Here is a 17,516-nt window from a genome sequence, read left to right as displayed (position 1 = left end):
ACAATCTTCCATATGGATGCAAGTATCCCTTTGATTGATAAGTCATGTTATGGATTCAATATCAGCTCACATGGCTCTATTGCAAATAAAAAAATAGTTATTTCCCCTGAAAAGTGTTTTTTAATCATTTTCGTAGTTCTTGACTATTGTTTCAAATAAGCATAAAAGTGTAAATTGCAAAAAAAAGAACCAAAATGGCACGTTCTATCTACCTGAAAATTTTCAAAAAAATCTGACAACCCTAAATGGAGATAATGCCCCTGAAAGGTAAATTTTACCTAAATTCCACAATTTTTGTCGAGCCTGCGACTTTTGTCGCAAAAGCAAGACATAGCGATCCTACATTCCGTCATCGTCGGCAGCGTCCACAAATATTCACTCTGTGGTTAAAGTTTTTAAAATTTTAATAACTTTCTTAAACTATCCTGGATTTCTACCAAACTTAGACAGAAGCTTGTTTATGATCATAAGATAGTATCCAGAAGTAAATTTTGTAAAAAAAAAATCCTGTTTATCCATATTTTACTCATAAATGGACTTAGTTTTTCTGCCAGTTAACATTACATTCACTCTGTGGTTAAAGTTTTCAAAATTATAATAACTCTCTTAAACTATCCTGGATTTGTACCAAACTTGGACAGAAGCTTGTTTATGATCAAAAGCTAGTATCTAGAAGGAAATTTTGTAAAAAAAAAATTTCCTGTTTTTCCGTATATTACTTATAAATGGACTTAGTTTTTCTTCCAGTTAACATTACATACAGTCTGCAGTTAAATTTTTTAAAACATTTATTAGTTTCATAAACCATCCTGGATTCTTACCAAACTTGAACAGAAGCTTCTTACAATCAAATGATAGTATCTAGAGGAAAATTTTTAATAATTATTTCCCCATTTTTTTTTAGCCTGCGACTAACAGCAAAAGTAGGCGAGACACTAGGTTCCGGGGAACCCTTACGAATTTTTATACGACCGCAAAAGTCTTATATTGGTATGACGTTGGCGTCGTTGTCGTCATCGTCATTTCCGAAGACACATTGGTTTTCGCACAAAAACTTTAGTTTAAGTGAATGGATCTCTATGAAATTTTACCATAAGGTTCAATACCACAAAAGGAAGGTTGGATTGATTTTGGGGGTTATGGTACCAACAGTTAAGGAGTTAGGGGCCAAAAAGGGGCCAAAAATAAGCATTTTTCTAGTTTCCAGACAATAACTTGTGGAACGGTGTATGGATCTCTCTGAAATTATACCACAAGTTTCCATACCACAAAGGGATGGTTAGGATTTGCTTTGGGGGGGTTATGGCTCAAACCGTTAAGGAATAAGGGGCAAAAAAGGGGGAAAAACAAGTGTGTCCTGGTTAATGGACAAATACTTTAGTACAAAACATAATTTAAAGCAGTATAAGGGAGGTAATTCAAATACATCATTTGAATTACCTCCCTTACACTGCTTTTAAATTATGTATAAAGTAATGGTTAATGAACAATTAAGACAATTTAAAAGCAGTGTATGGGAGGTAATCCAAATACAACGTTTTGATTACCTCCCTTACACTGCTTTTAAATTATGTTTGAAGAAATGCATATTTGTAGGACTCTAAAGTGCGATGGTCACGCTAAAGTGCGATTGTATATGCTAAAGTGCGATGGAGTCAAACGCTTAAGTGCGATGTATGACGCGCTAAAGTGCGATATTATAACACGCTAAAGTGCAATAGTATAGCACTCTAAAGTGCGATGGTGTAACGGGAATGGGATTCAGGCAATGGTTTTCGTTTGTTGCTGTGTTTCTATTATTGTAGTTTTTCGTTTATTATTATGTTTATTAATCAAGCCGTTTTCTTTCTCTTTTTGTTTGTTTTACACTGGTCATTGTGTGGCCCTGTGTATATATAGATTGCTATGCGGAGTAGGCTAAGGCTCCACATTAAAGGCCGTAGTAATTAGTTGCATTTATCGACGACATCGACTTTTGTCGCAGAAAGCTCGACATAGGGATAGCGATGCGGCGGCGGCGTTAGCTAACTTCTTAAAAGCTTTATATTTTAGAAGATGGAAGACCTGGATGCTTCATACTTTGTATATGGATGCCTCATGTTACGAAGTTTCCGTCAGTCACATGTCCAATGTCCTTGACCTCATTTTCATGGTTCAGTGACTACTTGAAAAAAAAGTTCAGATTTTTTGTAATGTTAAATTCTCTCTTATTATAAGTAATAGGATAACTATATTTGGTATGTGCGTACCTTGCAAGGTCCTCATGCCCGTCAGACAGTTTTCACTTGACCTCAACCTCATTTCATGGATCAGTGAACAAGGTTAAGTTTTCGTGGTCAAGTCCATATCTCAGATACTATAAGCAATAGGTCTAGTATATTCGGTGTATGGAAGGACTGTAAGGTGTACATGTCCAACTGGCAGGTGTCATCTGACCTTGACCTCATTTTCATGGTTCAGTGGTTATAGTTAAGTTTTTGTGTTTTGGTCTGTTTTTCTTATACTGTATGCAATAGGTCTACTATATTTGGTGTATGGAATGATTGTAAGTTGTACATGTCTAGCTGGCAGGTGTCATCTGACCTTGACCTCATTTTCATGGTTCAGTGGTCAAAGTTAAGTTTTTGAGTTTTGGTCTTTCTTTCTAATACTGCATGCAATAGGTCAGCTATATTTGGTGTATGGAATGATTGTAAGGTGTACATGTCTAGCTGGCAGGTGTCATCTTACCTTGACCTCATTTTCATGGTTCAGTGGTCAAAGTTAAGTTTTTGAGTTTTGGTCTTTTTTTCTAATACTATATGCAATAGTTCAACTATATTTGGTGTATGGAAATATTTTATGATCTATATGTCAGTTACGCAGGTTTTATTTGACATTGACCTCATTTTCAAGGTTCATTGCTCAGTGTTAAGTTTTTGTGTTTTCGTCTGTTTTTCTTAAACTATAAGCAATAGGTCAACTATATTTGTTGTATGGAAGAATTGTTAGCTGTACATGCCTGCCTAGCATGGTTCATCTGACCTTGACCTCATTTTCATGGTTCATTGGTCAATGTTTAGTTTACTTGGTTAATGTTAAGTTTATGTGACAGTTGTAATAAAGCTTTATATTTAGGACTATCAACATAATATCAATGATTAGTAAAGAAGGCGAGACATTTCAGCGTGTGCACTCTTGTTTATTTAAAGAACGATACTTGTCAAAAAAGTGTAATGGTTACATTGCAGTTGCTAGTATATACTTTATGAACCTGTCTTAAGCCATATTCATAACATCTGATTACAAACATAGAAGGTGCTGCTAAATTAAAATTGGACGAATTTAATTCCTCAACATCCAGGTGAGCCAGCTCCAGAATCTTCTTTTTCCTCTTAAGTTAAATTATATTTTGTAACCTTAACATGAATAGTAGAAATGCTAAAATTATTTCAGTATAAATGATCAAATGGTCATGCGTATGATCGTCCTGTATATGCATATGATATTTGCCACTGTACGTTCAACAACCAAAAAAAAAAGTTTATTTAACTTTTTGATTAATTTAACCAAATTACTGGAAAATATGGTTTTCTAAGTGTTTTATACACTTGTCAATTTTAAGGTAACCCGCTTTTTCATTTAAGTTGATTTCCATTGTTGTCGGGAAAACGCACTTTAGCTTTTGAGGCATCAGACATTAATTTAGCTTGCTCCATAAAATAGCATAGACCATCGTACTTTAGCGTATCAAACCATCGCACTTTAGCGTAGACCATCGCACTTTAGAGTCCTACATATTTATAAAGGAAGACCAGTAAAAAATCTGCAAATGTTGCATCTTTTTTTTTTACAAAAAAATCCATATGAAAGGGGGGGGGGGGTTAATTCGCAACAGCAAAATGTATTGCACAAAAGCAAAAAATTGAATATAAATTCAAATCATATAACCAATTCTAAGTTCTTTGACTACATTTATTCTGTGTCAGAAACCTTTTATGTGTCAAATATTTAATTACAATCCAAATTCAGACCTGTATCAAGCGTGAATATTGCGTCCATTTTTGCCTCAACAGTTCAGGGTACGACCTCTGTGGTTGTATCCAGCTGCGCTCAGGGAAGCAATTTATTTTGTTATTTAATGCAAAATGAATACAAAATTTCAGAAAAATTTGAAATATTGCCCAAGTATGTATACTTTGCCTTAAAATTGGTACCCATGTGAAGGAAACTAAATGAATATACAGCACTAAAGGAAAATTGTGTTCGTTTTAGGTGACAGAAGAGTTAGAAAGAATAAAAATGGAGATGGAGGACAGAGGCAGTAGCATGACAGATGGAGGTTAGTAATAATACAATTATGGTGTATATCACTTTTATGAGTAACAGAATATATATACATAATTTTGTCTTGCCTGTGACGAAAGGAGTAGAATTCAAAACCTAGGGATTACTATCTGGCGGATACTAAGATTCTGTCTGTCATATGTCTATTGTCCTTGACCTCATTTTCATGGTTCAGCAACTTGTTGAAAAAAATTCTAGTTGTTTTGTTGTGAATTTCTCACTTATTGTGATTAATAGGATAACTATTTTTTATTATACTGTAAACCGGGAAATTTTCCCACCGTCTTTTTTTCACTATTTACCAACAAAATCTAGATTCGCTCCGTTTTGAATTCGCGATGTCCCAGTGTCCTATATAAGTTTTTTTTATAAAGGATTTGGAAACTGTACAGTTTTAAATTTTTACTACATGAATTTAAATCAAGTGATCAGACCAATCAGAAATCTCCTTTGTCGGGTCAGATTGAAAATTTATATTAGTCATGTTTGCTTGTAAAAACACATTCACAATAAACAGAGAGGAATGACCTAATTAAGAGTGAATTACATGCTGACAGGATTACTGCTAATTAGTTAATCTTTTGATCTGATCGATCTGTGCAGCAGATACAATGGGCAACTTGCTGGAGATGTCTTCCATGTTAATACATGTAAGACTATCATGAGATAATGTTTTGATTTCTAATATTGACTTTCAGTTAGAAATACAGTTATATTTTGCGGTATAGATCTGTTGTCTGTAAATCGATGTTTTAAATTAGTGATCTACATATTCTATTGGCATACGGTCATGTATGGTCTTCCTGTTTGTGTTTGGATTTCCTTAAAATATTCGTGATCGTTTTATTTTCGCGTTTCAACTCTCCCTGCAAAATAGCGAAAATAAAACTGCCGCGAAAATTTCCCTGTTTACAGTATATGGTCCTTGCAACGTCTACATATCCGTCATTACAGGGTTCTCCTGACTTCGACCTCATTTCATGGATCAGTGATCCAGGTTAAAGTTACACAATTAGGTCTGGTTCTCAGATACTATAAACAGTAGGTCAACTATATGTGCTGTATGTAATGATTGTAAGGGGTACTTATCAGTCTGGCAGGTTTCATCTGACCTTGATCTCATTTTCATGGTTCATTTGTCAATGTTAAGATTTTGTGTTCTGATCTATTTTTCAATTACCATTAGCAATAGGTCAACTATATTTGGTGTATCAAATATTTTTAAGGTGTACATGTCGGTCTGACAAGATTTATCTGACCTTGAGCTCATTGTCATGTATCTTTAAAAATGTTAAGTTTATGAGATACTTGTAGTAATACCTTTATCTTTTAAACTTTCAACATAAAACTAATGGTCAGTAAAGCAGGCGAGACATTTCAGCGTATGGAATGATTGTAAGGTGTAAATGTCTGTCTGGCAGGGTTTATCTGACCTCAACCTTATTGTCATGGGTCATTATGTTAAGTTTATATGATACTTGTAGAAAAATCTTTTTCTTTAAATCGATCATGATCAGTAAAGTAGGCAATTCACTTCAGTATGTGCACTCTTGTTTTATTTTGATTTAAAAAAAAAGAGCTTTATTATCAACGATTAATAACCAATTTCCTAATATAAAGTTTCTCATTACAACCTACCTGTTTAAATGGGTAAGGATTAACATAGACAAAACGTTTTTATCTCTTATGTGGGAATTTAAACTTTATTTTGCTGGAAGAAAAATAACAGCAAATTTGAATACAGATTTATAACTCCTCTACTTGGTAAAAGTGTCAATCATAAATATAGAGTTATCTCTCTTTATCAAGCTTGACCTCTCTTCCGCATCATGATGACTTTGATGTGTGTTTCATTGTGCTATACCTTATCAACAGATCCGAATGGAGGGAGTAAAAAATTGGCAAATGAACTTGTCAAAATGTGTAATGTCCAAAAAGGCAAAGATAAAGAATTTGAATTTGTTAACAGCAAAAATTATCAGCAATACAAGATAAAACAAAAGATATTTTGATAATGAACGAAATTATAGTCTATAATGTTGAGAGTGGCCATTGTTGATTATTCAAGTGAGAGACACAGGCTTTTAAGAGCCTTTAGTATAATATTACCAAGAAACCAAAAGTTTTTAGCTGAACTTAATTTATAAAATGTTTTATTACTAAGCTTAGACATGTAATCTCCACGTAGAATAATCTTCACCTCTAAAAGGACTGGGCAAATTGGAAACAAACTTGGTCACAATCATCAGTGCAGTATCTAGTTTAAAATTTTTGTCTGATGTAACGGCCTGCCAACTTAATTACTTGGCCAACATGGCTAAAAATTCAGCGTAGGGGGGTAAATTCAAGAAAACCATTATAGAGAAAATCTGACGGGGGCAGAAATGTGCAGATTGTTGTGTTTTTGATTATTATGTTGAAAACTGTAATAGATAGATAGAAACTTTAATAGCAAAATTCATCTACAAATAGCTTGGTATATCTGAAATAGTTGGTTGACTCTTTATAGGAGTAATTGCCCTAAAATGACATTTTTTTTACCAGTTTTTTTTTGGGCTTATGCTCATTATCTTGAATACTATAATATATATATTGAAATTTAAATAGCAAAATGATCAGCAAGACAAGATCTACAATGTCAACATGGCCCAAATTGTCAGTCAACTCCTTATATGAGTTATTGCCCTTTAATGATGATTTTTCTTGCCTATTATCTTGAAAACAATAACAGATAGAATTTATAAAAGCCATAATTACCAGCAGTAGAAGAGGTACACATATGTCAACATGGCTGAAATTGTTGGTCAACCATTTTTTATTGTCTTTTATGATGATCTTTGTCGATTTTTTTTTTTCATTTTGGGCAAAAACTATTCAAGATAGAGAGAAACTCAACAGTTAAAATGATCAGCAGAACACTAAAAAGCATAAAGAGATTAAAGTCATGAAATGTATTCTAGTCTGCAATATTAGAGAGTGGCCAATGTTGATGATGCACATAATTTCAAGTGCTCAACACAGGCTATTTAGAGTCTCTAGTTCTGTTATACTTCTCTTAAAGTTCAAAAATGCAGGGTTGGCAAAGTATTACCCGGGTGGGAAAACCCGGGTGGGAAATCCTGGGTTTTCTCGGGCTGGGCAACACTCCCAGAAACGGGTAATTCTGGGCAATTCTGGGCAATATGATTTTTTAAGATTATTCTTATACAGAATTGTAAAGACAAGTCTGTAGTTTCTTAGTATTATAGCTTAATATATACATTTTATACAGATAACCATTGAGAGTCATTTTCAGAGGATAAAAAATTAATTTTTCCCTTTTCTCAAATTATTCTATGTAGGCAGAATACAATTATGTTTTGCACATTTTTGGATATCTTGCTTATTTCCAAGCTTTGTTTCAATAATCCAAACTTTTGAAGTGCTGCCAGTGTTTTAGAGAATTGTAAATTTAAATTGTTATGCAATCATATTGCTAAATAAACACCCTAAGGGGACATGTCAAGATCACTTTTATAAATGAAAAGGCTGATTATTGTTATATAAACAAATCTGTGTTATAATCTGAATAATTACACTGTACTTTTTAATTAGTGATGTACATATTAGTGTGCTAAAACTTTGTGAACCCTTTTTTAAGCAATGACTCAATTAATGATAAAAATTGTTAAAAAGTCAATTTCCTTACATATTATTAATTGTTTATTTTTGATATTAGTTGTATATATTTAAAATAACACAAATCCAATTCTTTGGCTTCATGTTAACAGTTAGACCAATTTAGACAAAATGGCAATTTAATAGATATTTAGGAATATCATCTATAAATCTTATTGAGAAAGCTCTGTGTGTCTTCATGTATGTCTTAGAGTTGAATTGCTGGATTGATACTTTCTCAGATTTACACACTTTATAATAGCTTAAGTGAACTTGTAAATTAAAATACTAAGTATTATTTATATCTTTAATGTATTGCTTTAGTGATTTATCACTGAATACTCTAAGATTCCAGTCAGTATTTCATATTACCCAGTATTGCCCAGTATTACCTGGTAAAACCCAGGTTTTCCCAGTATTTCCCACTTGACAATATTTGCATACCTATATATCATTAAATTATTCGAAAAATAATTGCCAATAATTTCTTTACTGTTATGAAACTAACAGTGTGGTATACTAACTAACTGTTAAAATTCTTCTCTCTCACAAACTTAAAGAGACTTCACAAAACCTGTTAGAGATGACAGCAGAATGAAGAAGACTTGTTTCTGATTTTTCAACCAAAAGCTGTGGCTACTCTTAGCTAGCTGCATGTAGTACTGAGCACATTTTGACCCTGTTTTCCAAATTATCTGCTTTTTTTCATTTCCTTGTTTTAATTAGTGGTAATCCTGTTGGTAGCTGCACTGTACAGGTTCTATGCTCAGCCTATAATTATGTATGTACTTCCATCCCATATCAGGTTAAAGTTTTAGTTTAGGGTAGTTTGTGGTCACAGCAACTTGAAACTTGGTACTCATGTTCATTTTTAAGTGAACTGTTTTAAGTATATGCCAAATTAGGGTTTCTTAAGCAAAATTATAGTGTTCACAAAAGAAGGAATTTTCTAAGTTATTGTATGTTTTGCTTTTACAAAATATGATCTACATAGGCAAAGGGACAGGTTTGTGCACTCATAATACTTGTTTAAGACCACAACATATTGTGCATGTACCAATCAGGTTATATGAACCATGTGTTGTTTGTCTTTATTTGCAAGTCTGTTTTTTTTTTTAAAGTAGTTGGGTATTTTTGGTTTGTGTGTTCTGTTCAGCTGTCCATCTGTGCTGGTGTTTCATAATATCCTATTTGTATTTGTGTATAATATTTACAACTTTTTTCATTTTAGCACCTCTTGTAAAAATTAAGCAAGCTATTCAGCAGTTGAAGAAAGAAAATATGCAGATGGAGATTAGATGTGGTGTTGTGGAGCATATTTTACTGCAAGCTAAACTTAATGATAAAACATCTCAGAACAAGGAAGTTCACAGAAATCAGACAGATAATTTTGACTACAGTGCTTACTGATAGGACACATCAGTTTTCTTATTAGATTTTATTTATTAAATATATAGATCAGTATCATTTGTTCAACAATTACTTGACCTAGATTATAATGTGTAAGCCCTTTATGTATACATGGAAGTGTGTTAAGTTTAAGTTTTAGTTTGTGGTCACATCAACTTGAAACATCATGTTAAAAATAAAGTGAACCGTGTAATACATATGCCAAATTAGGGTTGTGACTAAGATTTCACAGTTTAGTGAACATTGGAAATATGATAGTATGAGCAGGGCATGGTGTCCTATGGACGTATATTCTTGTTTTCAATTTTAAAGGGGCATTAGCTGTCAAATTCATTACCAAAGATTTGACTCCAATTCTCATATTTGATTTATAACATACTTAAACTTATATCCAAATTACAAAAAGTCTTAAATGAACAATTAACAAAGCATGGACTTGATAATATGTTTCAACATATCATGTGTATTTTTGTCTAGATGCCATCTAATTAAGGAGATGACCTCCAAAGACTGCCGACAGTATTTAACCCGATATAAACATAAATATAAATATAAACAGATAGTGAGCACTTGCAGTTGGATTTTTCTAGGTCTGTTTGATTTCATATCGTAGGTTAAAAATATGTTTATCATCAATTTTACCCGTATAAGAATGATTTTTTTGTGGATCAATTAAGTCAACCAAATGGTTCATTCTTGTTTCAGTTTCAATGTTGACATTCTTTTCCTTTTAATAGCTGAATACATGTGTAACCCTTCTCCAGCTAAGGGGGTAAATTAAAGGTCACATGAATACGGATTCAATGAGGTCGAATTAGAGATGTTTCTTAGCTTATTTTGACAAAATTAAACCAATTTGGCTGCCAAAAGCAAATTATTATTTCACTATATCACTTTCATTAATGATGGAACAAAAAAAAATCATATTTTTTTTTTTTTTATATCTCATAGCTAATGCCCCTTTAAAGGAAGTTTCACAGTGTGAGCTTTAGCCATAAGAACATACACAATGTGTCAGGGAGTGCTCATTTAGTTGAAAAAACAACATGTGAAAGAAAATCTCACTCCTAAACTTATTATCAAACATGAATAAAAAATAACTTTCAGGATTATTTTACAATACAAAATGCATGCAGATTGTTTAGAGCATAGCAGAGCTATCAATCAACATGGTTATGCCCCAGAATGAAAATTTTAATTTGTAGTACAATATAAATACTGATTTAAAGGAGACAGTGTGTGTAAGTTGTACACTTTTCATGTATATACAAAAATGCACATGTATTAGTTTACTTACCAAGTACAAACATTTATGGTACACACGGGAATAGTAATACAGTGTATGAAAATCTACTTACTTTTAAGGTACTCTTGATAACTATAAATGTAGAGTTTAAAGAGTGATCTATAATATGAAATTACCAAATTGTCATTAAAGAGTAAAACTTTTGACCTTCACCTATGAAGGGTGGCTAAGAAAACGACCAAGAATTAAATCAATAATCAATAATCACTGCCTTACAAAAATGAACCTGCATTTGTTCACAACCACAATATGACCCAAACCTCAAAATTATAATACAGCATTTTGAGCTACACTGTCTTAAACACAGAAAAATACAACACATGTAGTTACTTACAAATATAATGCCTTCCCATGTTAAAAAATGCATAGAGCATGACATGAAAGGATTATTTCTTAGATAGATAACAAGTGGGCAATCAGAAACCATTAAATTGAAGAAAGTAAGAACACCATGGCAAAAGGATTTCAAATCTAGGCAAATCAACTCTTTATTTGTTGATATAGGTTGTTTTTGTAGTAAAAACAGCTTGAAAATAAGAAATGATTAATTACTATGTACCATTTATGTCTTGAAAACAAGAGGTGAGACATGGGGATAACTATCCAGCGGGGGCATAAACAATATGTATAAAGCTTTATATTACAGACGGAAGAAAATCATGGATGCTTCATACCTTGAATTGAGAATGGAAACAGGGAATGTGTCAAAGAGCCAACAACCCGACCAAAGAGCATATAAATGCTTTATGTTACGAAGATTCTGTCTATCATATGTCCATTGTCCTTGACCTTATTTTCATGGTTCAGTGACTGCTTAAATTTTTTAAATTTTGTTTTGTTTTGTAAGTTTCTCACTTATTTTAAGTAAAAGGATAACTTTATTTGGTATAAGGGTACCTTGTAAGGTCTACATGTCCGTCAAACAGAGTTCACCGGATCTCTACCTCATTTCATGGATCAGTGATGTTTAAAGTTACACGATTTTCTAAAAATCTTCTCTTTCGTGAATGATGTAGGTGTATATGTGTTCAGGGATTATGTATAATCATTAAAATTTTCACGAATTATGTATAATAACTAAAATTTTCAGGAATTATGCATAATCACTAGAAAAATGTCAGGGATTCTATTACGTCGCATCACTTCCACAATGAAATTTTAGTTATTATACATAATTCCTAAAATTTTAATAATTATACATGCAAACTTTGAGAAAGAATTTCTTATTGTTGTTGACAAACACATTCCAATGAAAAAGAGGAAACCATATGCAATTGTATCACCTGCACCTTATATGAATAAGAACTTAAGAAAGGCAATTTATAAAAAAAGAATGTATTATAATAAATTCCAGAAATGTAAAACTGATGCAAACTGGGATATGTATAGAAAACAAAGAAATCTTATAACAAAAATGAAGAAAAACTCTATAAAAACATATTTTTTTGAAAGAAGTCAGCTGGTGGACCAAAATCAACCACTTTTTATCCAGCAATTTAACCATTTTTATCAAATAAAGGTACAAAAACAAATAACAACATAATTCTGTGTGAAAATGACAAAATAGTTAGTGAGCCTCAGGAAGTCTCTGAAATATTTAACAATTGTTTTGTAAATGTTGCCATAAATATTGGAGACAGTAGTATAAAAATTGACAAAAACCATCAAAGCAATGAACAAATTGAGAAGAACAGAATAAGTAAAGAAAAACTAGTTTTTACACCAGTAACAGAAGAATTTGTCAATAAACATATAAACAAGTTAAATGTAGAAAAGGCTACAGGGTATGATGGCATTTCTTCTAAAATCATAAAGCTAGCACAACCAGTTATTGCAAGCCCCATAAAATTGTTAATTAATAAATCTTTTGAAAATTCAGTCTTTCCAGAAAAACTTAAATCTGCCCAAGTGGTCCCAATTTTCAAAAAGAACAACACCCTTGAAAAAGGTAATTACCGTCCTGTAAGTTTGCTGCCAGCTATTTCTAAATTTCATGAGCGAGTAATTCATGATAAACTGATGGAATTTCTAAAAAAATCATTTTAATCCCCTTTTATCATCTTTTCGTTCTGGTTTTGATTGTCAAACAGCGTTATTAAAAATTATGGAAGATTGGAAAAAAGCTCTTGATGAAAATAAATATATTGCGGCCATCCTAATAGATCTATCAAAAGCCTTCGACTGTTTGCACCACGATTTACTTTTATTAAAAATAGAGGCTTATGGCGTTTCTGAAAGCTCGTTAAAATTATTTAAAAGTTACATGGAAAATAGAAGGCAGCGTATAATGATTGGCAACACTTACAGTGACTGGGAATTACTGATAAAGGGGGTCCCCCAAGGGTCGATTCTTGGACCAGTGTTATTTAATGTCTTTATTAACGATATTTTCTACTGTGTTCAAGACAGTACGATTTATAACTATGCAGATGACAATATCATGTCTTACTGTGACAATAATGTAGATAATTTAGTTAAAACACTTGAAAATGACAGTGAAAAAAGGATAAAATGGTTTTCACAAAATTTAAAGAAAGCGAATCCGGACAAGTTCCAGGCCATTGCTATTGGGAAAAAGACAAACAATTATAATTTAACTTTTGATTTAGAAGGCAATAAAATTGTATGTGATGAAGATGTAAAACTCCTTGGTGTAACGATAGACTTTGAACTAAACATATCTCACAAATTTGTAAATAGCTTCAAAACAACTTAACATTCTTAAACGTATTGGCAAATATCTAAACAGATTGGGACGTCTAACAGCTTACTACTCTTTCATTCTTTCAAATTTTAATTATTGTCCGGTAATTTGGCATTTTTGTAGTGAAAAAAATACACAAAAAGTTGAAAAAATTCAGGAAAGAGCTCTCCGCTTCATATATGAGGACTATATAAGCAGCTATGAAAATTTACTTTTGACTTCTAAACTTCCTTCTATAAAAATTTGCAGACTTAGAACCATTGAAATTGAAACATTTAAAATTGTACACAAGAAAAGTCCGAGTTATCTTCATGACCTAATAAATATCAAAACTCAACGTTATAATTTTAGATCTAAGGATACAGCTGATATACCGAGAGTAAAAACTACAAGATATGGGCTAAAATCATTTCGTTATGGTGCTGCACAATTATGGAATGAGCTGCCAAACCACATAAGACAGGAAAATTCTCTATCTCAATTTTCCAATCTAATACAGACCTGGGATGGCAGCTCATGCCAATGTAATGCATGCAATTAGTGCTTTGTGATTTGAGCGTAGCCTGGCTTTTTTTTGCTGCTTTTATACTAAATTAGTTCGCTATGATTTTATAATTTATCTGCATGAACAGTATTATTTTATTTGCGTATTTCATGTATGTGCTTGATGTTTTTATGTCTTGTAATGTATGTATGTTTGTCTTTATATGTGTGTTCTGTTGCATGTCATTTTGATTGTGTGTAATGTATTATGATGTCGATTTTAAAAGCTCACTAGAGCTTGTGTTACTTTGTTTACAATGTCATGAATGTATCGACAATAAATAAAACTTTGATCTGAAAAAAAATGAGATCAGAAGCACTTTCAACTGCCACCTCATTGTACTGTCAACTTTCGTTGGTGACTGACGTGTGTTAGTAACCTCGTATTGCAACCTCGTAAATTAATTTGTTATAAGACTTCGAGGAAGTCAATTAATAGATTTAATGAAATTTTAATGTGATTAAATCTAGTTTTTATTGTTTTATAGTAATTAATTTTATTCTCGTTTGGGTTTGAGATTATTATAAAGTAAACAATGGCGGACGCCATGATTCAGACTCCTGGTGACAAAAAGTCTGAGAAAACGCCTGATAAGAAGGCAACTAGTATAGATGATGATTATCTACGACTAGATGATGAAGACTCGTTACTATTTGATAAACCAAAAGAGTATAAAACTAGTTCGAAAACTTCCAAAACTTCGTCCAAGCCTGCTGCTCAGGGTAAGCCCCCTTCCTCGAGTAGGCCGTCTAGTTCTTAAACAAAGTCTAGTGTCAGTGATAACGCTAATAATAATGAAATGCTTGATATTCTAAAGCAGATTACATGTAGGTTCGAACAGACTAAAACCAACCAGAGGGTTGATACTATGAACAAGAGGATAGACGCTCTTTGTGAATATGATGAAGAATATGATTTTGATGAAAATCATTCTGATTGTTTTGATGAAGCTTGTGACGATGTCCAAGCAGACAGTGAAAAAGGGGATTAACCCCTTAGCAAAAACAAATATGACTCTTGTGAAGAGACGAGATTTGGTAGCATAAACAAAAATTTAAGTCTGTTGAAAAGTGTGCCCCACTAATAAATGAACAGTTGGCAAATAATATTACTGACATTTTTAGAAATGATATTTCCCAAGGTAGATTTTCAGATCTCATGAAGGATGAGAAACTACGGAGACCACAGAATTGTGACAGTCTTTTTACTGTTCAAACTGACCAGGTTATTTGGGGTATTTGAAGCCCTGAGACAGTTGATTATAAAATGAGAACAATTCAGTTCTGTAGTTGCTCACATGAAGACAGCTACTTTCATGGCTAAAGTAATAAATAAACTAGATATAATATTGGAAAAAGAGGAGTGTACTGAGCATAGTAATATGTTAGATGATTGTATGGATTCACTCGCTCTGATGGGGCGTGCAGATAGATTGGTATGCCTAATGAGGAGAACTCGTATGAAATATGATATAATTGGTAAATATGGACATTTGCTGTTGATGATATTGGCAAGTGTAGCAGAATATCAAATAAAATCCGAGGAAGGGGTGGCTTCAACAGTGGCTTTAGAGGAGGTCGTAGACCTTGGTATTTTAGAATCTCTGGTAGAGGCACTGGTCGTGGTAAAGGTGTAGACCGTGGTAGAGCATCTCGTTCAAGCTCAGACAAGACTCACAACAAATACAGATACTAAAACCTGCAGATGTTGTGAGTGTTAATATTGTAGCAGGTAGATTAAATTGTTTTATAAATAAATGGGAAGAAATAACTTCAGATAGTAATATTTTAGATATTGCTCATAAATGTCCCATTGAGTTTTTTTATGGTATACATTCAATAAAAAATCCTGCAGCTATTAGAAATATATTAACAAATAATAATGATACTAAAAGTATAGATGCAGAAATTCTAAATTTACTGAATATCAAAGTACTGTAAATTCAGTAATTGAAAAGGTAAAATCTATTGAAGGAGAATATATTTCACCAATTTTTGTGACACCTAAAAAGAATGGTGAATATCGGATGATACTAAATTCAAAAAAGTTAAATGAAAAGGTAGAGTATCATTATTTTAAAATGGACACTTTTGAAATGGCATTAAATTTGATAAAACAAAATTGTTACATGGCTAGTGTCGATCTTTGCCATTCGTATTACTCAGTTCCCATTGAAGAGCAATCTCAAAACTATTTGAGATTTATTTGGAAAGGCTCTATTTGTCAAGACACTTGTTTACCAAATGGGTAGGCAAGTGTACCACCTTTATTTACAAAACTTATGAAAGTTGTATATGCTACACTCCGGAGATCTGGTCATATCAATATAGATTATATTGATGATTATTTATTGATAGGAGATACTATTGAAGAGTGTAGTCTAAATATCCAAGATACTGTAAAATTGGTTTCTGATTCGGGATTCATTGTACATGAGAAAAAATCTATTCATGTACCTACAAAAAAGATATAATTTTAAGGGGTTTTCGATAGACTCTGAAAAAATGATTGTCACTTACACAAGACAAAAAAGAACTGATACATGAATAAAGTCAGAAATTGCTTTCAAGACAAATTCTAAAATCAGAGAAGTTGCTAGATTTATAGGCTTGATAATCTCAAGTTTTTCTGCTGTTGATTATGGTCAACTGTATTACAGAGATATTGAAATAGAAAAATGCATGCCTTAAAAATGGCAAAGGGCAATTTTGATGTCAAAATGAAAATAACGGATAACATGAAAATATAAATAAATTGGTGGTCAAGTTATATTTATACGCAGTCCAGAGTTTTGGACAGAGATAATCCACAAATTATTTTACAAACTGATGCTTCATTTTCTGGCTGGGGAGCAGTACTTAATGAAAACAAAACAGGTGGTAGATGGACCCCTGATGAATAAAAATATCATATAAATTATTTAGAATTACAATTTTGTATCGTTTGAAATCATTTGAATTTCAATTAAAATATTTTACACATGTGAAAATATTAATGACAATACTACAGCAGTAAGCTATGTCAATAACATGGGTGGAATTAAGTCAATATGTTGCAATTGTGTTGTAAAATCTATTTGGTTTTGGGCTAAGAAACAAAATGTTTGGCTCACAGCTAGCCACATTGCTGAAACTGAAAATACTTTTGCAGATACTGAATCTAGTAAGTTCAATGATGAAGTTGAATGGCAGTTAAACAAAGAGATTCTTTGTAATATATGTGAACGGTGGGGTGAATCCCAAATTGATTTACTTGCATCTAGCATCAACACACAGTTGAAAAGGTTTTGTTCATGGAAACCTGATCCTGATGCTAGTTTTATAGATGCTTTTTCCATAGACTGGAGTGATTTAAATGTTATTTAATTCCTCATTTCAGTTTATTAGGCAGATGTGTACAGAAGATCTTGAAAGACAAGACAACATTGATTTTAGTAGCGCTGTTATGGCCGACTCAATAGATATAGGAAGATGTGGTATGAGTGCCAATGAGACAACTCTCCATCCAAGTTACAATTATAAAAGTAAACCATCATAGGTCAAGGTACGGCCTTCAACACGGAGCATTGG

The 17,516-nt window shown here is 32.5% G+C and overlaps 1 protein-coding gene across 1 annotated transcript in view; it reads left to right on the top strand.

The window, feature by feature from the left end:
- Positions 1-9,447, top strand: part of LOC127701165 (intraflagellar transport protein 57 homolog) — a 49,412-nt gene extending 39,965 nt beyond the window's left edge. Inside the window, exons 10-11 of the mRNA XM_052204989.1 lie at positions 4,255-4,321; positions 9,215-9,447. Of these exons, the coding sequence (XP_052060949.1) occupies positions 4,255-4,321; positions 9,215-9,393 (246 nt within the window). The 3' untranslated portion in view covers positions 9,394-9,447. The remainder of the gene's footprint in view (positions 1-4,254; positions 4,322-9,214) is intronic.
- Positions 9,448-17,516: the final 8,069 nt, after the last annotated feature.

Source organism: Mytilus californianus, unplaced genomic scaffold, assembly GCF_021869535.1.
Source record: "Mytilus californianus isolate M0D057914Y unplaced genomic scaffold, xbMytCali1.0.p SCAF_5, whole genome shotgun sequence".
NCBI lineage: Eukaryota > Metazoa > Mollusca > Bivalvia > Mytilida > Mytilidae > Mytilus > Mytilus californianus.
This window is presented reverse-complemented; position numbering and strand designations above follow the sequence as displayed.